The sequence below is a fragment of the Eptesicus fuscus genome, chromosome 13 (genome assembly GCF_027574615.1).
Source record: "Eptesicus fuscus isolate TK198812 chromosome 13, DD_ASM_mEF_20220401, whole genome shotgun sequence".
NCBI classification, from domain to species: domain Eukaryota; kingdom Metazoa; phylum Chordata; class Mammalia; order Chiroptera; family Vespertilionidae; genus Eptesicus; species Eptesicus fuscus.
The window spans coordinates 39,177,407-39,198,535 of record NC_072485.1 but is presented as its reverse complement, the minus strand read 5'-3'; the positions used below and the strand labels follow the sequence as shown (position 1 = coordinate 39,198,535).

Here is a 21,129-nt window from a genome sequence, read left to right as displayed (position 1 = left end):
TTCTGTAGATAAGGTGTTGCCTGAGGAGACAGCTGTCCTGGATAAAGGCTATACACTTCCTTCTCTTTCTCCTCCTTTTAGCTGAGCCCTGGGCACAAGGATTCAAAGGTTTCTTCTAGGAAACAGGCTCCTGCAGGGTGGGGGCAGGGAGGCCTTTGGGCCTGGCTGGGCGGGGCAGCCTCCTCCCCCACAAATGCTTATACAGCCTCTGCCAGTAACAAAACCCTTTGGGTGCCCGGGAGCACAGTGGTACTCAGAAGCCTCCGGAGCCCACAGTGGAACCAGCATGGTGGAGTTTGCTCCCTGGTCCGTGCCATGGGAGCGCAGGCTGCAGACGCTCTCGGTCCTACAGTGGGTCTTCAGCTTCTTGGCCTTGGGTAAGGCAGGCTGGTCTTGGGGACTGGGAAGACCCGGTGCGAACCTGCAATTTAGGTGCACACAGTGCGCTGATGGTGGCAAGACATGGGTCCTAACGGGGGCGGGGGTGGGGGGGTGGGGAGGGAGGAGGCTTGGCTGTGCTGAGTCCCTGCCGGAGGCCTTTGGAGGGTAGGGTCGGTGTGGGCATAGGGTGGGGCAGAAGCCATCACCTGTGCCTTTGGACAGATTACTTCACTTTCCTGGGCTGTGGATTCCACCTTAGTATGAGGACAGAGCACCTGCCTCCGGCTGCCTGGGGTGTGGGGAAGAATCTAGGCAGTTCCGGGAAAGGGCCCCTCAGGCTACTCAGAGGGGATGGATTTTCTTCCTTCCTTTCTGAGAGCAGGAGGCAGAGGGAAAGGGGGATGAGGGGGTTAGGGGAGTAAGGGGGATGGAGAGAAGGGAACAGGGGAAAAAGCGAATGGGGAGAGAAAGTGCAGGCTGAATGTGGACTGGGGAGAGAGTGGGTTACCAGGTAAACGTGAGTTGAACTCCAGCTGGGCAACTGACTAGCTGTGTGACCTTGGTGGACCCATGCCTGACCTCTCCAGGCCTCTATTTCATTCATCTGCGTAATGGGAATAACCATGCGGATCTTACCGTGCTCTTGTGGGACGAAATGAAGAGATGTGTTTGCTCTGCCCAGCACAGACCTGGCTGGGCCCTGGGCTGGAATCACACAGGGGAGTCCTTTCCCGCCCCCACCCCCCACAGTGAACACACCTGTTCCTGCTGGGAGGCCACAGCTGCCCAAACTTCAGCTCTGCCGAAGGGAACATTTTCGAGGAGGGCCCAGGACTGAGGATTGGGAAGGGAGGTGATTGGGAGTATGTGGATTCCTCATTTCATCTGCTGGCACCAGACCGGGTAGAAACTGCCACCCCAGGATGGTGCTCAGTCTAGTCACAGCTACCACGTACTCTGTGTAGGTTGGTCAACAGCCATCACACACATACACACGCTGCCACTACCACCAGGTGTGTTCTCAGAACCTCACGATTCTGCCAGGGATTCACCCCTAGCAAAGCAGGCACTTAGGTACCCTGCCCCTAGCATCACCTGTGCCTTGGGCAGGCTACTTAACCTTCCTGGGCTGTGTCTTCCATCCTAACGGTTGTTAAACATTTTATATATCCTTGGTTATCCCCATGACACAGAGGAGCAAAGAAATGAAGTGCCTCAAATGCCAAAGGTTGTAGAGTCCTTAAATCACTTAAGTGTCAAAGGTTGTCGAGTCCTGAGCTCCTCCTACTGACACGGCAAGAGGGGGGAGGAGAGAGGGCAGAGGGTGTGGGAGGAGGTGTGGGTTAGGAGGCTGTGGGAAAAGCATGGGCAGGGAGGTCTATGCCCAGGGCAGACTGTAAGTGCTGGCTCCTGGACAAAGGGCATTGGGGCCCAGAGGCAGGCAGGTGCAGCCTAGGGATCAGAGGAGATAAGGAACCTCATACTCGGCTTGCCTCGTGTGAGCTTTGGGAGCACAAGTGTGTCTGGCTGGCTGTGCCCACCCCCAGCCCTGCAGGTAGCCCGGGAGCCTGGGAATGTCAGGAGCAGCACAGAGGTCAAAGTCACCCTGAGCCGGGAGGACTAGAGGAAGGACAGCTGAGAAAAGGGATCTGGGCCCGCAGGTGCCAGGAGTGGGAGGTTGTACCTTACCTTATCCCTTATCCTGGGGGCAAAGGAGAGTGACAGGGTCTAATCTGTGTGTTAAAGGGCCCTGTGGCTGCTGTGGAGTTATCTACGGTGTATGGGGTGTGGGGAACCGGATCAACCACAGGGAGCAGTCACAATCTAGATCAGGCTTACCCATAGGCCAAATCCAGCCCACCAATTGTTTTTGTTGTTGTTCGTTTCTTTCACAAACTTTGATTCCAATTTTAATTAATTAATCAATTATTTTCCCCCCATTGACCCCCTCCACCCTGCTCCCCCTCCAAGTGATTGTATTTGCACAGTCCATGAGGTTAAGAATAGTTTTTACATTTTTAAATGATTGCATTTTATTTTGTTTTTTAAATCTTTATTCTTGAAAGTATTACATATGTCCCTCTTTTTCTCCTATTGACCCCTTCTAGCTCACTCCTGCTCCCTGCCCCAGGCCTTCACTGCCCTATTGTCTGTGTCCATGGGTTAGCCATATATGCATACAAGTTCTTTGGTTGACCACGGCACGCACACACACACACACACACACACACACACACCCACACACCCACACACACACCCCAGATTCCCCAGTCTACCAGTCTATTCTATGCTTCTATGTCTCTGGATCTATTTTGTTCATCAGTTTATTTTGTTCATTAGATTCTACATATAAGTGAGATCATGTAGTACTTGTCTTTCTCTGACTGGCTTATTTCACTTAGCATGATACTCTCCAGGACCCTCTATGCTGTTTCAAAGGGTAAGAGATCCTTCTCTTTACTGCTGCATAGTATTCCATGGTATAAATGTACCACAGCTTTTTTATCCACACATCTACTGATGAGTAGTTGGGTTGTTTCCAGATCTTATATTGTAAACTAGAGGCCCGGTGCATGAAATTTCGTGCCTTGGGGGGGGGGGTGTCCCTCAGCCCGGCCTGCACCCTCTCATAGTCCGGGACCCCTCGAGGGATGTCCAACTGCCACTGGGAGCGGGCCTAATCTGGCAGTCGGACATCCATCTCACAGTCTGGGACCCCTAGTCTTACTGCCTGCCTGCAGCTGAGGCGGGAGAGGCTCCTGCCACCGCTGTGCTCGCCAGCCGTGAGCCGACTTCTGGCTGAGCAGCACTCCCCCACTGTGGGAGTGCACTGACCACCAGGGGGCAGCTCCTGCATTGAGAGTATGCCCCCTGGTGGTCAGTGTGCATCATAGCGATCAGTCGTTCCACCATTTGGTCAATTTGCATATTAGGGTTTTACTATATAAAACCCTGCCTCTATGAACATCGGGGTGCATACAATCTTTCTGATTGGTGTTTTGGGTTTCTTAGGGCATATTCTTAGAAGTAGGATCACTGGGTCAAGTGCTAGTTCCATATTTAATTTTTTGAGGAAACTCCATTCCATTTTCCCTAATGGCTGCACCAGTCTGCATTCCCACCAGCAGTGCATGAGGGTTTTTTAATTTGCATCTCTCTGATGATCAGTGAACTACTTTGAGCATTTTTTCATATGTCTCTTGGCCATCTGTATGTCTGCTTTGGAGAAATGTCTATTTAGGCCCTTTGCCCATTTTTTAATTGTATTGTTTGTCTTCCTTTTGTTAAGTTGCATGAGTTCCTTATATATTTTGGATATTAACCCTTTATCAGATGTATCATTGCCAAATATGTTCTCCCATACAGTGGGCTCCCTTTTCGTTTTGTTGATGGTTTCTTTTGCTGTGCAGAAGCTTTTTATTTTGATGTAGTCCCATCTGTTTATTTTCTCCTTTATTTCCTTTGCCAATGGGAGATGTCTGAAATTTTGCTACCTCTGGTTTCTTCTAAGATTTTTATGGTTCCCCAACTTACATTTAAGTCTTTTATCAATTTTGAGTTTATTCTTGTGTATGGTGGTCTAGTTTCATTTTTTGGTATGTATCTGTCCAATTTTCCCAATACCATTTACTGAAGAGACTGTCTTGACTCCATTGTATATTCTTGCCTCTTTTGTCAAATATTAATTGAGTGTAATGGCTTAGGTCGATTTCTTGGGTCTCTGTTCTGTTCCATTGATCTATATGCCTGTTCTTGTGCCAGTACCAGGTAGTTTTGATTACAGTGGCTTTGTAGTATGACTTGATATCTGGTATTGTGATCCCTCCAACTTTGTTCTTCTTTCTAAAGATTGCTTCATCTATTTGAGGTCTTTTTTGGTTCCATATAAATTTTTGGAGTATTTGTTCTAGATCTGTGAAATATGCTATTAGGATTGTAGTAGGGATTGCATTAAATCTGTAGGTTGCTTTGGGTAGTATGCACATTTTAATGATGTTAATTTTACCAATCCATGAACACAGTATATTCTTCCACTTGTTTATGTCTTCCTCTATCTATTTTTTCAACGTCATGTAGTTTTCTGAGTACAAGTCTTTTAATTCCTTGGTTAAGTTTATTCCTAAATATCTTAAATTTTTAAAAAAATATTTTTTTATTGATTTCAGAGAGGAAAAGTAATGCCGGTGTGTGTTTCTCAGCATCTAAAAGGGGTTCAGGAATCTGGAGAAGCAGCTGTGTGTAAATTAATCAAGAGTCCAGAGATGAAACATAATTTTGGAAGGCATTTGGGGGGCCAGAGGGGCTTGGCTAAAGAAACCAAGTTCTCCTGTCTCTCTGGACACCTTGATTTTTATTAATACAAATTGTCCTAAAGCAAGGTAGATATACATATCAAAGGGTAAGGTTTGGTATACAGAATCCATTGTCAGAGAAACTGACAGGTGTTTGGCCAGGAGGAACTACAGGTGTTTGGCCAGGAGGAAGCAATAACATGTAGATTGAAATGCCCGCAGCTGTCTGGCAGCAAGCAATCAATTATGCATCCTTTTCAGGTTTGGGGAAATGCCTTCAGCCATTTCCAGATGATTCAGCCCTGCTGACATTCTGGAATTGGCTTCCAGCAGAAAAGAGAGAGAGAGCGATAGAAACATCAATGATGAGAGAGAATAATCAATCCGCTGCCTCCTGCACACCCCCTACTGGGATCGAGCCTGCAAATCGGGTATGTACCCTGATCGGGAATTGAACAGAGACCTCCTGGTTCATAGGTCAACGTTCAACCACTGAGCCATGCTGACCAGGCCTAGTATCTTAATTTTTTTTGTAGCAATGGTAAATGGGGTTATTTGTTTAGTTTCTCTTTCTGAGAATTCATTATTGGTGTATAAAAAAACCAATTTCTGGATGTTGATTTTTGTATCCTGCTACATTGTCAGTTCATTTATTAAATCTAGTAGTTTTTTTGGTGGAGTCTTTAGGGTTTTCTATGTACAATATCATGTCATCTGCAAATAATGAGAGTTTTACTTCTTCCTTTCCAATTTGGATGCTTGCTGTGGCTAGGACTTCCAATGTTAGAATAAGAGTGGTAAAAGCCAGCATCCCTGTCTTGTTCCTATTCTTAGAGGAAATGGTTTTAGCTTTTGCCCATTTAGTATGATGTTCACTGTAGGTTTGTCATATATGTCCTTTATTATGTTGAGATATGCTCCCTCTATTCCCACTTTGCTGAGAGTTTTTATCAAAAATGAGTGTTAGCCATAACCGGTTTAGCTGAGTGGATAGAGCGTCGGCCTGTCGACTGAAAGGTCCCAGGTTCGATTCCAGTCAAGGGCATGTACCTTGGTTGCAGGCACATGCCCAGTAGGAGGTGTGCAGGAGGCAGCTGATCGATGTTTTTGTCTCATCGATGTTTCTAACTCTCTATCCCTCTCCCTTCCTCTCTGTAAAAAATCAATAAAATATATTTTTTAAAAATGAGTGTTAGATTTTGTCAAATGCTTTTTCTACATCTATTAATATGATCATGTGATTTTTATCTCTCAATTTGTTTATGTGATGTATCATGTTTATTGATTTGTGAATATTGTACCAGTCTTGCATCCCTGGAATGAATCCCACTTGGTCATGGTGAATGATCTTTTCAATATATTGCTGGATCCAATTTGCTAATATTTTGTTGAGGATTTTAGCATCTATGTTCATCAGGGATGCTGGCCTATAATTCTCTTTCTTTGTAGTGTCTTTATCTGGTTTTGAAATTAGGATAATGATGGCCTCATAAAAAGAGCTTGGAAGTGTTCTTTCCTCTTGAATTTTTTGAAATAGTTTGAGGAGTATAGGTGTTAGTTCTTCTTTGAATGTTTGGTAAAACTCCCCTGTGAAGCCATTTGGACCAGGTCTTTAGTTTGCTGGGAGTTTTTTTTTTATTACTGCTTCTATTTCCTCAGTTGTTATTGGCCTGTTTAGATTTTCTGATTCTTCCTGAAATCAACTACAGTAAAAACACTCAAACACATAGAGGCTAAATAGCATGTTATTAAACAACTAGAGGCCCTGGCGCACGAAATTCATGCGCGGGTACAGTCCCTAGGCCGGGCCTGCAATCAGGGCCATCTTCCCCAGCTCCGCAGCCGTCCCCCCCCCCCCGCCACCACCGACCCCCAGATCCCCATTTGCCATCAAGTGATCGGTGCCTGACAGCTGGGGAAAGGTGATCAGTGCACCTCATAGTGACTGGTCCAGCGGTCATTCTAGGGTCAATTTGCATATTACCCTTTTATTATATAGGATGAATGAGTTACCAATGAGATTAAGAAAGAAATAAAAAACTTCCTGGAAACAAATGGAAATGAACACACAACAACCCAAAACCTCTGGGATACAGCAAAAGCAGTTCTGAGAGGGAAGTTCATAGCACTACAGGCCTACCTAAAAAAACAAGAAAAATTAATAATAAACTATTTAACCCTACAACTTAAAGAATTAGAAAGACAACAAGAAAAGCCCAGAGTAAGTGGAAGGAAGGAAATAATAAAGATAAGAGCAGAAATAAATGATATAGAGACTAAAAAAAAAAAATCAATGAAACCAAGAGCTGGATCTTTGAAAAGATAAATAAGATTGATGAACCCCTAGCCAGACTCATCAAGAAACAAAAAGAGAGGACCCAAATAAATAAAATCAGAAACAAAAGTGGTGAAGTAACAACTGAACACCACCGAAATACAAAGGTGTGTGAGAAAATACTATGAACAACTATAGGCCAACAAGCTGGACAATGTGGATGAAATGGACAAATTCCTAGAAAAATGCAATCTTCCAAAACTGCATCAGGAAGAATAAATAATTGCATTTTAAATGGCTATATGACTATGTCATATCCTCTAGTTTGCCTCTTGAGCTGAAAAGTCCAAAATATTTACAATCAGGCCCTTTAAGAAAAAGATTGCCAACCCAGGTCTAGGGAGGCCAGCAGTGGGTGGAAAGAAGTAGCCTCTTTCGAGAGATATTTAGGAGGTGGGGTCCAGAGGGCAGGATTTAAAGGCTGGCAGGAGAGTAAAGGAGAGGTGGGGGGTAAAGACTGCACATTTAATGAACAGCTGGTTCGCTCTGGAGTTAGAGGAGGCATTTTGGGGAGTGGTGAAAAATGGCTGGAGAAGCCAACTAGGACCTGGCACCGAGGACTCAGGACCCAGGGTCACATGCTCTCTCAATGGGTAACTTCTTTACTGTCTGTTTCCTTTCCTCGCCTCTATAACTCACACACTCGCCCAGGAAGGTAAGCTCCATGCAAGCAGTTTGTCGCGTTCTCTGCTGCATCTCTAGCTCCTACAAGTGTTGGAGTTGATAAATATTTGTTGAATGAGTACATGGGAGCGTGATGGAGCCAAAACAATAGAATTGAATGCCAGGTCCCATCTTACTAGCTCTCTGTGTGCCCTTAGCCAATGTGCACGCCTTCTCTGGACCTTTGTAAAGCGGCATTTAAAATTTCCCCCTCTCAGAGTTGTGAGGATTAAATGAAAGAAAGGGTCTCCCTTCCGAAGTGACCTTCAGTCTGGATTTTGCCTGCTAACAGGGGTGAAAGGGTGAGCCCGGGGTGAGGGAGCTGGTCCGGTAGGTGAAGGTCTGTCTGGTTAAGTGCACGTGTCCTGTGTGTGTTTCTCTCTCCCCCCTGCCCCCCGAACCCTTTTTTTCTGACTACAAAACTAATACGTGCTATTGTAATACCTCCAAACAAAATGGGAATCCTAAAAGTAAAAGATTTCCCCAAATCTTACCCTCCAGGTAGCCGCTATTAACCATTTGTTTTTATTCTCTAGAGCTGATTTTCTTACAGTGGGAGCCACCCACACACACTTTTCATTTTGCCCAAAGGGGAGAAAGCCCTAACTTTTTTCTAATGTGAAAAATAGATAAATAAAATTTAAATCAATGGTCCCACCATTGTCCCCAGAGTCCTGTCTCCTTCCTCCTGATCGGCAGGAATCCTTCCATTCTCTATGCACATGCCACCACATATGTGCAAATGTTCTTTCCCACGGCCCTGCATCCTTGCTGAATCCATGTAAGTTCTGGTAGCTTCTGTAAATTTCCCTAAGATAGTCTATGTATTGAATTGTGTGCCTGTGAATGGAGACAGTTTGCTTCTTTCTTTGCAGTCTTGATGCTGTCCATTCATTTTTGTTTGTTTGTTTGTTTAATCATTGCTACATATGTCTCCTTTTTCCCCCCATTGACCCTCTCCAGCCCACCCCCAGGCCCCTCCTCCCCAACCCCTCACCCCTCGTCCGTGTCCATGGGTTATGCATACATGCATACAAGTTCTTTGGTTGATTACCTCCCACCCACCCACCCTTCCCCACCTTCCCTTCGAGATTCCGCAGTCTGTTCAGTGCTTCCATGTCTCTGGATACCATTTATTTTGTTCATTAGATTCCACATATGAGTGAGATCTTGTGATACTTGTCTTTCTCTGACTGGCTTATTTTGCTAAGCATAATGCTCTCCAGGTCCCTCCAGGGGTTCATTCGTTTTTCTTGCCTTGTGGCACTGGCCAGAACCGCTGGTACAATGTTGAAGGGAAGTGGGGACCTTTCTCCTTCCCCAGGAAAGAGCATGCAGGCAGAAAGCAGCACGAGCAAAAGCTAAGAGACTGAAAGATCTCAGTGAGCTGCAGGAACACTGAGCGGTTCAGTGCGGCCGGAGCACTGGGTGTGAACACGGGCGGGGAGGCTGGAGCAGGAGGGGGGTTGGGGCCAGCCACACAGAGCTTGAATGCCAGGCCCAACTGCTTGGGCTGTGCCTTGAAGTTATGGAGAAACCATGGGAGGTTTCATTAGAGGGGGGACTTGCCGGATGTATCTTTGGGAAGATGGGGCAGAGGGTGAACAGACAGAGGACTGGGCGGAAAGAGTGTCTCCTTTTTCTCTGAGGTCCCAAAATATGGAAACTAAAAGCAGTTAATACAATCAGTTGTCCGCCAGGCATTTATTGAGTACCTGGTGAACGCAGACTACCGTTGGCCCTTGAACAACATGGGGGTTAGGGCGCCAACGCCCTGTGCTGTCGAAAAGCCAGGTATAACTTTTGACTCCCCCCAAAACTTAACTACTAATAGCCTACTGTTGACCAGAGCCTTACAGATAAAACATAAACAGTCAATACATATTTTGTATCTTATATGTATTATATACCGTATTCTTACAATAAAATAAGCTGGAGAAAAGAAAATGTAATTAAGAAAATCATACGGCCCTAGCTGGTTTGGCTCAGTGGATAGAGCGTCAGCCTTTGGACTGAAGGATCCCAGGTTCGATTCTGGTCAAGGGCACATGCCCGGGTTGTGGGCTCGATCCCCAGTAGGGGGCGTGCAGGAGACAGCCGATCAATGATTCTCTCTCATCACTGATGTTTCTATCTCTCTCCCTCTCCCATCCTCTCTGAGATCAATAAAAATATATTTAAAAAGAAAATGATATGGGAGAGAAAACACGTTCATAGTACTGTACTGTATTTATTTTAAAAATCTGTGTATAAATGGACCCATGAAGTTCAAAGCCGTGCTGTTCAAGGGTCAACTATATTTTACTGGAGGAAGGGAGGTGGAGGGGACGACCAAAGTGAATAAGCAGCCTGGTGTAGTGGGGGGGCGGGGGCAGTTTTGGAGTTAGGCCTACCCAAGCTAAAATCCACACTCCAGTGTGACGTTGGGCTGGCTGCATCCTCTCCTCTTGGAAGGCAGGGGAAGCTGACCTCTTCTTCCTGGGGCTGTGGGCTGGACGGGCCAGTGCGGCTGGTACCGGGCATTTCCTTCCTCTCAGACCTCTCACCTGCTTCCCTCCCCAGCTCAGACCTGCATTATAGTCTTCATAGGCCTCCTGTTCACCAGATTCTGGTTCCTCAGTGTCCTGTATGCAACTTGGTGGTACCTGGACCGAGACAAGCCATGGCAGGGCGGCAGGCGCGTCCAGTTCCTAAGACGCTCCGTCGTATGGAAGTACATGAAGGACTATTTCCCCGTCTCGGTGAGTGTTAGGGCTGGCTTGGGTGTGGCCAGGGCTAACGTGTGCCACTTCTCCACAGGGAAAGTGGGGCCCTGTGTGAAGTGGGAAGAGCTGGACTGGGAGGCCGGAGCCAGGGCTACCACCACTGTGCACCATGGGGAAGAGTCCGGCCATGGTTTCCCACCTACGGGCATGTGCAGCCCACGTGAGGGCTGATGAATGCACAGGATTTGAAAGAGCTCTGTGGGGCCTCTCGTGTGGCCCACATATGCATCTTGTAGGTGTAAACCCCTCTGCAGCCAGGCTTGGGTGGAGGCAGATAATAAACTCAAGGTCCTAAGAGACCATCTACTCCACATTTCATCAGATGAGACACTGACACCCAGAGGGACAAAAGTATGACCGAGACACACAAGTTTTTGTTTTGTTTTGTTTTTACTGGTTTTAAAGTTTGTGCATTAACTATGGGTAAAGGAGAAGGGGAGCGAACCCTGAACTGGTCCTCCGGTTCTCTCCTGCTCCTAGCTCTGGGATGCTATGTGTCCTTGGGTTGAGCTTTGCCCCGTTCTGAACCTCAGTTTCCCCATGTATCCAGTAAGCAGACTGATCTCTCCTGCTCTGAGTGCCTTGAATCTCTGACTCCGACTTAAGGCATCTCATGACCGTTCTGAACAATTGACTCTGGACCCAAAGATTAGTCCTGGGTGAAGCACATCTCTGGATCCACAGACCCCTCAGCTTCTTTACTGAACCCCAGACAGACGAAACCCTGGATGTAAGCCGCTGGGCAGGGCTGTTGCATTGGCCAGATGAGATAGGATCGGGAAGACAGGGGAACACAGAGAGGTGCCAGGCAGGGACAGTTGGCTCTTCTCTGGAAACAGTAAAGAACAAAAAAAGGTATAGGATGTGGTCTCTGGAACTAGATGGACTAGGTTCTAATACCAGTTCCGCCACCCACCAACTGGGTGACCTTGGGTGAGTTACAGTCTCTCTGAGCCTCAGTTCCCACACAGGTAATGTGGAGATGATGCCACCTACATCCTTGGGCTGCATTCTGGGGTTCAATGAGACAGGGGGTACAGTACCTTGTAGGTTCTCAGTAAACTAGTGGCTAGGATTATTTTACCGAGTCAGTGGGGCGTCTGGGAGGCTTGGGGGTGGCTGCAAGTCTGATAGCCCAGAGCCACACTGCTTTGACCTTCACAACGGCTTGGCTTCTCCGCCTCCATCCAGATCCCCACCTCTTCCTGTCCCTCCAGGAGTCTGTTCTCCTGATGATAAAGGGGAAAGGAGGGGGGAAACAGGCTCCCTGAGGTTAAACAGAGTGAGCACTCCTGCATCGCTTCCAAGAGTCCTGAGGCCCAACAAGGACTAGCAAAGGCTGGGGTACAGGAGCCCTAAATACCTCAGTAAGAAGGTCCTCCTGGGCAAAGGACAAGGGTGGGCAGGGCAGGGCAGGGCAGGGCAGCAGGGCAGGGGCTGGGCAGAAGGCAGGAAGTTGGCCAGCAGAGACTTCCATGCTCATGTTGAAAGGCAGAGTGAGTGGGCAGTACTGAGCTAAGCTGAGGGGCCCAGGTGGGGGTGATCTTCCCCACCCCCTATATCCACTTCCTCTGCAGTGTGCCCTTCTAGGATATTGTCATCAAAGGCAAGCAGGGCTTGCTGGGTCCTAAAAGGAGCCATGGGCATATCATGGGCAGACTCCCTTATCCCCACTCAGGATTTCTGAGCTTGACATTCTGAATTCCCTCCCATCCCTCTCCTCCTCCCAGGCCAGGGCTTGCTCTCCTGTTCCAGGAAGGTCAGAGTTTCTACGGGAAAGTGTGGCCTGGAACTTGGGAGTGTATGTGGACAGGAACTTCCAAGCCAAAGAAACCTTAAACAGGTTCTGGCCTCTGGTGGAGCTTTGTGGATTCTCACTCTGTGGTCTCCCCTCTCACTGTGAGCTGAATCTGTAACCGGACAATCAGTGGGTCTGTGAGCCAATCAAGCAGAGACAGGGTTGAATCATATATGAGCATTTATTCCAATACCCCCGGCAGCATGTGAGAGCAGCAGGTCATCCACAGAAATCTGCTCCTCTCCCTCTCCCCCCCCTCACAAACCAGCTGCTTATATTGGGTAGAAGGACAAAGATTACATGGGGAAGTAGGCAAGAGGGCAAATGGGCAGTTTACAGGCACACAAAGGGCTGGGGATCTTCTAAGGCAGTGGTTCTCAACCTTCCTAATGCCGCAGCCCTTTAATATAGTTCCTCATGTTGTGGTGACCCCCAACCATAAAATTATTTTCCTTGCTACTTCATAACTGTAATTTTGCTACTGTTATGAATCATAATGTAAATATCTGTGTTTTACAATGGTCTTAGGCGACCCACAGGTTGAGAACCGCTGCTGTAGAGCCTAAGACCACCGGAAAACAACAGATATTTACATTACGATTAATATTCCTTACAATTATAGCTGCTTCCCCAACATTCTATCTCTGTCACTTTCAAAGCCCGAGTTCACCAGGGAAAGAAAAGGGTCAGCACAGGCGCAGGCCCAGAAGCCGGCCACATATGGCTTCTGAGCAACGAGCCTGATGTTCAGTGTGAGTAAAGTAGAAGGTCACCTGGGGATGAGGCTAAAGCGTTTTTCAGGGACAAGGTAACAGAGGCCCCTGAAGGCCATCTTACAGAGCTGGGACTCTTCAACTGAAAATTCTCCAGGGGGCTGTCATCCAAGGGCCACAAAGGGTAGCATCTGGCTCTTTGCACTTAGAGCTGCTGCCATTGCAGGTCTGGCAGAAAATGATGCTGAGGTGGCTCTGAGCCTATCCTACCCCAGCCAGGTAGCTCTCAAGGCGGCTTTCTCAGCACCACTGACATTTGGGGCTGAATGAGTCTCTGCTGTGTGTGTATGTGGGGCAGGGACGGATTTCTGATTGACTTCATCCTGGGCCCCTACCCACTAGATGCCAGTAACACACCCCTCTACCGGTTGTGACAGCAAAAAATGTCTGCAAACATTACCAAATGCCCCCTCTGGGGGGAGAGGGGCTGGGCAAACTGATCCTGGTTGAGAACTGCTGCTCTAGAGCCTGGGTGGGGTGTCTCCCAGACTCCTCCAAACCTGACCCTTCTCTCCTCCTAACGATCTAAGGCCTGGCCACAGTTATCTTTTTGTCTGGACTCTTAAAATGTTAAAAAAACAAAAACAGCCTGGCCAGCATGACTCAGTGATTGAGCATCGACCTGTGAACCAGGAGGTCATGGTTCCATTTCTGGTCAGGACACATGCCTGGGTTTCGGGTTTGATCCCCAGAGGCAGCCAACCAGTGATTCTCTCTCATCATTGATGTTTCTATCTCTCTTTCCCTCTCCTTTCCTCTCTGAAATCAATAAAATATTTTAATTTAAAAAAAAAGAGAGATGGGTCTGGGCAGACATGGTAGAGCCACAGCCCGTCACTGTCCTCCCTCCCATCCCGGGTCCAGTCGTCTCCTCCTGGGAGCCTGTGCAGGGTCTACTAGGCAAAGGTCTTGGGATTCAAAGTAGGAACACCCCTGGGAGAACTGAAAACTTGTTTGCACCGAGACTTGTACCCAAGTGTTCATGGCCACATTATCGGAAATGGCCAACGACCATTAAATGGACAAAGAAAATGTGGTCTATCCATACAATGGAATAGTATTCAGTCACAAAAAGGAACGAAGTACTGATGCAGGCTTCAACACTGATGAACCTTGAAAACATTCTGTGAAGTACAAGAAGACGGTCATAAAAGGCCACATATTGTATGATTCCATTTATACGAAATTTCCAGAAGAGGCAACTCCATAGAGACAGACAACAGTGGCTGCCAGGGGCTGGGCGCAAGAGAAGTGACCGCTATGGGTTTCTTCCTGGGGTGCTGAAAATGCTCTAGAATTAGAAATGGTGATGGTTGCACACCTTCAAGTATATTAAAATCACTGAGTTACACACTTTCAAAAGGTAAATCTGATGGTATATGCACCACATAATTAGAGAAAAGCAACCCCAGAGCCTAGCAACCCGGCCGTCCGCTTCCCCAGCTGCCACTGCCTAGTCCAAGCCCAGCCTGGGAGCGCAGGCGCCCACAGAGGGGCTTTCCCCAGCCCGCCTTCTTTGCTTGGTCACACTCCCTGCCCCTAAGAGAACTGCGGGAGCAAGCAGAGAACACAACCCTGCACAAACCTCCCCTCTCTGTGGTTGGCACACCTGAATCAAGTAGCAACCTTGCCAGAAAGGCACCATCACTGTCTTGTGGGACAGAGGGGAAACTGAGGCAGGGCAAAGGTCATGTCATGGGCCAGGGCCAGGACCTTGGGTCTCATGACCCCCGGCTCAGTGGGACCCAGGTGACACGTCAGAACAGGACCGGGGCAGAAGTTGGCTGCATCAGCCTCGTCTGTTCATGGTCTCATTCTTTCCTTCCTTCATTTCAGTCGCCCGCGGAGCATCTCCTCTCCTTCAGGCCTGCGTCAGGGATTTGGAGATGCCTCGCTGGGTGGCCTCTCATCTCCAGGCCCTCACTGTGATGGTGGGATATTCCCTGGGCACAGGGGGGCAGATAGGAGAGGTCCGCCCAGGAAGTCAGCAGACCCGTCTCAGTGGGACAGCGACGCCCCCTCAGAGCACACACTTGGACACGCACGTGTAGATGCACGAGCAGATACTGGCACAGCTGCCTAGACAAGGCCCTCACCCTCACAGGATAGCTCTCTACACACAAAGACTTATTATTAAGGGGATAATCATCCAGTCATTTGTTGATCTATTTTGTTCATTATTCATTTAGAGTAGGTAATACATTCCTGTTCAAAATTCGAAAGGGACACATCCCGTCTCCCCTAGTTCTTTGCCCAGAGGCGACTATGGCAACCAGTGTTGGGTGCATCCACATACAAGCACATGCTGGTGGCAGTCTGCAAGCATCGTCTTGCCCCTGGCTGTTTCGTCTGACAGCCAGCTGTGGCCGGCTTCCCCTCTCGGGGCAGGAGGAGCTGTGTCACACTTGTCTATGGCTGCACAGTGGTCCATGATGCAAACGTCTCGTGACTTGTCTAAAGGGGCCCTGTTGATGGACGTTTGGGTGGGTGGGTGCCAAGTTTTTGCTGTTACCAAAAAACGGTGATGCTCAGCTAATAATCTTGTTCCGATGCCATGTTGCACAAGCATGAGAAACCCTGTAGCTAAATTCCTCAGCAGTGGGGTTGCTGGGTTGAAAGGTCGGTTACATTTTTGAGGTTGTGATAGAGATTGCCAAATCGCCTTTATGGAGGTTGTACAAACTACCTCCCCTCTAGCTGAGAAAGAAGGTTTGTGAGAAAGGACTTGAGTGCAGGAAGCGAGGGATGTCTTTAAAGAAACACCACCAATGGGGTTCCTGAGGAGCACCTTTCCCAGTGGGGTGGTGAGAAATCTCTGGTTATATGTCTATTTCGGCATCCGATAGATGCCCACTGCCTACGTGGAAGAGTTCTGTCCTTGTCTGGGAGGCAATGGTCCCTGCAGCCTTTTTGCAAAGGGTCAGTGGTTACCCGGAGGGCACACTGTGGTGGGGAGCCAGGCGGGGGGACGCAGGGGGTGGGTGCAGAGACCAAGTCCAGGTCAGGGACAGGAGAAGCTGGATGAAGCAGAGAGGCCCAGACCCCCGTTGCTGTCCCCAGATCCCTGCAGGCTGCTCCGAGGGTGGACAGCATGGCCTCTGGGGCCTCAAAGGCAGCAATAAGAGCCCTCCGGGCATCACCTGCTGAGAGTTTCAGCTTGATGACAGGATGAACTTTCACCCTAGCAAAGCTGAGCCAGAGTGGAAAGGGCTCTCCTCACCCCAATCCGGTAATGCAAACTGCAGGGCCCTGGCAGTCCTATCAGGGAGCCTCCTGAGGAGGGTGAGGGGTGAAGGGGGGAGGGTACACGTGGGCTTCAGGGCCTTCTAACTCTGATGGCTGTGGCTCCCAGAAAGCGGGACACTGGGGTAGGCCCTGCAGTTACACGCGGTCACTGCCCACAGCAAAAAGCTTGGCAGACGCAGCCACATCGCAGCCTGTTCAGTAAGCGGCAGGAGCAGCATTTGTTAACTCAGTTCCAGCCCCCGTCTACTCACCCCACTTCACCTGGAAACTGCTAATGACAAACGGCTCTCCTCTCCCGCTCAATCTGCAATGCCCGGTGGTCCCTGCTGCACCCTGCAGGCTGCAGGCCCCAGCAGACCCAGGCAAGTTCCTGCGCCAGCAGAGCCGCCCGTGTCCGGGGACAGAGCGGACAAAGGGCACTGAAGGTCTGGCGTGAGGGGAGCAGAGAGCCACGGGTGAGACGAGACGCGAGGGGTAAAGAGGACGAGAGCTGGCCTCCTGGCCTGCAACCGAACAGGAATCCTCTCCCAATATATTGTGCAAAGGCTCATTCCCTGGTCTTAAGTGCCCATTTTCTTAAATTGAGCTTTGTAAAACGGGGTATTCCAGCATGGTGGCGCCCCCGTGTGGCCATCTGATGTCTTCTAATTCTATCCGGTCACGTAGCAGTCTTGGTCATCGCAGGGGGTACCCTCAGACCTGAACTTCTCAGCAGCCCTGGGAGGGAGGGGAGGCAGGGCCAAATGTCCCCACTTTACAAATGAAAAGCCCGGGAGGGAAGCAGTTTGTCCAAAGCCGGCCGCGAGTCTGAGACACAGCCGGCACCTGGAGACGCACCAGGTGCCTTCACGCACCGCATCTCAATCTTCCTGAGAACCGGAGGCTCAGAGATGGGGAGTGACGTGCCCAAGGTCACACCGGAGAGTGCCGGCCTCCAAGTGGGGACGCAGGTCCAGCTCTGGCTCACCAGGTTGTGTCCCCACAGCTGGTCAAGACTGCCGAGCTGGACCCCTCCCGGAACTACCTTGCGGGCATCCACCCCCACGGGGTCCTGGCCGCCGGAATCTTTGTCAACCTGTGCACTGAGGCCACTGGCTTCTCGGAGCTCTTCCCCGGCATCCGCCCCCACCTGATGATGCTGAACCTGTGGTTCCGGGTCCCCTTCTTCAGGGATTACCTCATGACTGGGGGTGAGTCTTTCCCACCCGGGCAGCCAGGTCCACGAGGCTGCAGGCATGGGAGGAGGGAATCGGAGGCAGGGCTACCGGTAGTTCTCAGAGAGCATGAGCAGTGGAAGAAGGAGGCTAGACTCAAGGAAGCACTTCCCACAGCACGGTGCAGGGCAATGAGCGTGGCGAGGGGCTTAGGCATGAGGGGGAAGGCTCAGTCCCAGTGCTCAGGAACGCCCAGCTGGAGTGGGTGGGGTGGGGGGGCCGGCCTCTGTGGGCACTTTTGGTGACCTCTTTGTTGGGCCACATCCACCCCCACAGCCCCTGCCCGTTAACCCCATAACTGACCGCCTTCCTCTCTCCCCAGGGCTGGTGACATCAGACAAGGAGTGCGCTGCTCACGTTCTGAACAGGAAGGGCGGGGGCAACCTGCTGGGCATCATTGTTGGGGGCGCCCAGGAGGCCCTGAACGCCAGGCCCGGGGCCTACAAGCTGCTGCTGCGGAACCGCAAGGGCTTCGTCAAGCTTGCCCTGATGCACGGGTATCTGGGAAGAGGGCTCTCTGGTTCCGCTGGAGATCAGCAAGGGTTTATTTTGGTGGGAAGACAGCAGAGACTAAGGGAGTTTCTATTTGGGCAGGGAGAGTTCTCAGTCCATTCACACATGCCCAGGCTATTGTGGTGAGACAAGTACTGTCTCGTGGCCAAACACCCAGAAAGGGTTCCAGAATGGAGACTTTGGGATCAAAGGGCCTGGGTGGGAAGGGACATATTGCCCATGGCTGGCACTAGATCCCAGACCTCTGGGATGTGGGAAACTGGGGTTTGGGGCATATCGCAGGGCTGTTCTCTGACCTCGGAGCACCCGTGAGGAATCCAAGCTGGCTGGAGCAGGCGAGATTTTTCTACAAAGCTGGCAGATGATTTCTATCTGGGAGGACTCGGAAGCATTCTAATCTATCCATCACGGTGCCCCTGGGAGGTGGTGGCTCTGAGAAGGGGCCAGGACCTGCCCAAGGTCAGAAAGCAAGGCTCTGGAAGGTCCGGGAGACAACCTAGGCCTCCTACTTCCGGCCCAGGGCTCTGTCCTCTGCTCCAGTTCCTGGTCCCTGCGGGAAGCTAGGTGACCAGCTGGGGCCTTCTTTGGGGCCTCCAACGTGCCTTCTCTCCTCCGTCTCTCTCTAGGGTCCCTCTGGTGCCAGTCTTCTCCTTTGGGGAGAACGAACTCTTTGACCAAGTTGAGAACTCTCCTGGCTCCTGGTTGCGTTGGATCCAGAACCAGCTGCAGAAGGTCATGGGTATTTCCCTCCCACTCTTCCACGGCCGTGGCATCTTCCAGTACAGCTTTGGCCTTTTACCCTACCGCCGGCCCATCGCCACCGTGGGTGAGCCAAGGCCCAGGCTGGGCGGGGGCAGCTCACAGGGAAGGGGGCCTGGGCTGTGAGCTGCCAGGGGACTGGGGATGGGTCAGGCACATCTTTGTCCTCACGGAGCTCACAGTCTAGACCGTGAAACAGACACACAAGCAGACGACCCCAACATGAGGCAGTCCGGGATGAGAACTGTAACAGATGAGAACTGGCACAAAGAACAATGGTCCCTACTGATTACTGAGTACCTACTGTGTGCCAGGCACTGCACGGGCTCCCTTACATGCAGTGACTCAGTTTCTCCTGACAACCTTCAAGGTAGAGACTATTATCCCTATTTCATTGATGGGAAACAGGCTCAGAGAAGTAACTTCCAAAAAAATCACACTGCCTTCGAGTAACAAAGTTGAGGTTTGAATCAGGATCGGTTTGACTTTTTAATTATATTTTTATTGATTTCAGAGAGGAAGGGAGAGGGAGAGAGAGACAGAAACATCAATGATGAGAGCAAACCATTGATCGGCTGCCTCCTGCACGCCCCCCACTGGGGATCAAGCCCGCAACCTGGGCATGTGCCCCTGGCCAGAATCGAACCCGGGACCCTTCAGTCCACAGGCCAACGCTCCATCCACTGAGCCAAACCAGCCAGGGTGGGTCAGAGAAAGAGGGTTTAATTCTGACCCAGAGGATTAATAGGCTTCCTGGAAGAGGTGGGTACAAGGGAAGGGCAGCCCACGTCTGTTGGAACTGCGTGTAGAGCAGCGATTAGCAGGCCTGGGTCAGCACTGGGGGGGTTTCCTGTAAAGGAGGGCATGAGCTTTAGAGCCTGGACGTAACACCAGGTGTTCCTGCTATTTGGACACCTCATTCGCTTTCTTCTTGGATTCCAACCAGGTTCCTCTGACAAGGCCTGGAGAGAGAGGTCCATTTATCTCCACCCACCCATTCATTTATTGGTTGAGCACACACTCGGCGAACCCCCAAAGCAGGACTTTCCCTGTGCTGTGTGGCAATATTTTCATGAACGTTAATACTGCTGCTGCCTCCAAAGCTATTACTAAGAGGAGAAGGCTGCCTTCTCAGCCGGGCAGAACCAGAGGGGGGAGGTTAGTTGGGGCTTCCCTGACTCCTCCCTCGAATGAAGGGGCACTGCAGCCAGCATGGAGGGACAGCGGGAGGAAGAGCTGCCTGGGCTGCAGGCCCGCCTCATCCTGGAAATTGCAGGCACTTCTGAGCATGGCATCTTCGACTCCCAGAACCATATGGCCCGGAGGATAAGAGCACATCCCCGGGCACTGAGCCTTCCTGGCTTTGCTGACCTTTTGTTGTTGTTGTTGTTGAGGATATTTCTTTCCCATTGATTTTTAGAGAGTGGAAAGGAGGGAGGGATGGAGAGGGAGGGAGAGAGAGAGAGAGAGAGAGAGAGAGAGAAACATCAATGTGAGAGAGAAACATTAATTGGTTGCCTCCTGCACGCACTCCACCAAGGCCAGGGATTGAACCCGTGATCCTTCAGTGTGCAGGCCGACACTCTAACCACTGAGCACACCAGCCAGGGCTTGGCTATGCCACCTTCAGCAAGTTACTTAACCCCTCTAAACCTCATGGCCTCATCTGCCAATGGGGATGAGAGCAGGGTCTACCCCCAGAGGATGATTACAGCGATGAAAGGGGAGAGTGCCGGTAAAGCACCCAGCACATTTCTAGGCATGTGCAATGCCAGCTGGTGGTGGGGTCATGATATCTGAATCTTGGAGTTGCTCTAACGTCTTAGAATTCATCACTCGAATCAGGGTTGAAAGGGATGGCAGTAGGAGCACTTTCCTGCCCCAAGGGCCCCTGCTCTGGCCCGCCACCCCGCTCTGTGTCTTGCAGTGGGGAAGCCCATCGAGGTGCAGCGGATCCCACAGCCCTCGCAGGAGGAGGTGGACAAGCTGCACCAGCACTACATCGATGAGCTGTGCAGCCTCTTCGAAGCCCACAAGCTCAAGTACAACGTCCCCGAGGACCAGCACTTGGAGTTCTGCTGAGCGCCTCCCCAGAGGAAGGGGCTGCCCCAAAGGGCAGGGCTGGCGTTAGGGAGGCCGGTGGGAGGCGCTGTGATCTGAGAAGGCTTCCTGGAAGCCTCTGTTGAACATCATCTCCAGAGTCTTCCGAGCCTCCTGCCCATCCAACCCCCAAGTCACAGCTGACAACGTGGGAGGGGCGACCAGACTCACACTGGGACACCTGTGCAGGTCCCCATCTCCTTGGTCTGCTCCTCTGGGGCATGGGAGAGAGGGCTGGAAGAGAATGGTTTCCGTCCTCCGTTGTAATGTCACTCATCGGACAAAGAAAA

General features: G+C 50.3%; 1 protein-coding gene across 1 annotated transcript; it reads left to right on the top strand.

The window, feature by feature from the left end:
• Nucleotides 1–286: 286 nt before the first annotated feature.
• MOGAT2 (monoacylglycerol O-acyltransferase 2) lies at nucleotides 287–20,846 on the top strand. The gene is made up of 6 exons (XM_008149986.3): nucleotides 287–377; nucleotides 10,234–10,412; nucleotides 17,239–17,443; nucleotides 17,790–17,964; nucleotides 18,607–18,806; nucleotides 20,667–20,846. The coding sequence occupies exons 1-6, from the start codon at nucleotides 287–289 to the stop codon at nucleotides 20,819–20,821; spliced, it is 1,005 nt and encodes a 334-aa protein (XP_008148208.3). The 3' UTR covers nucleotides 20,822–20,846.
• The last annotated feature ends 283 nt before the right edge of the window (nucleotides 20,847–21,129 follow it).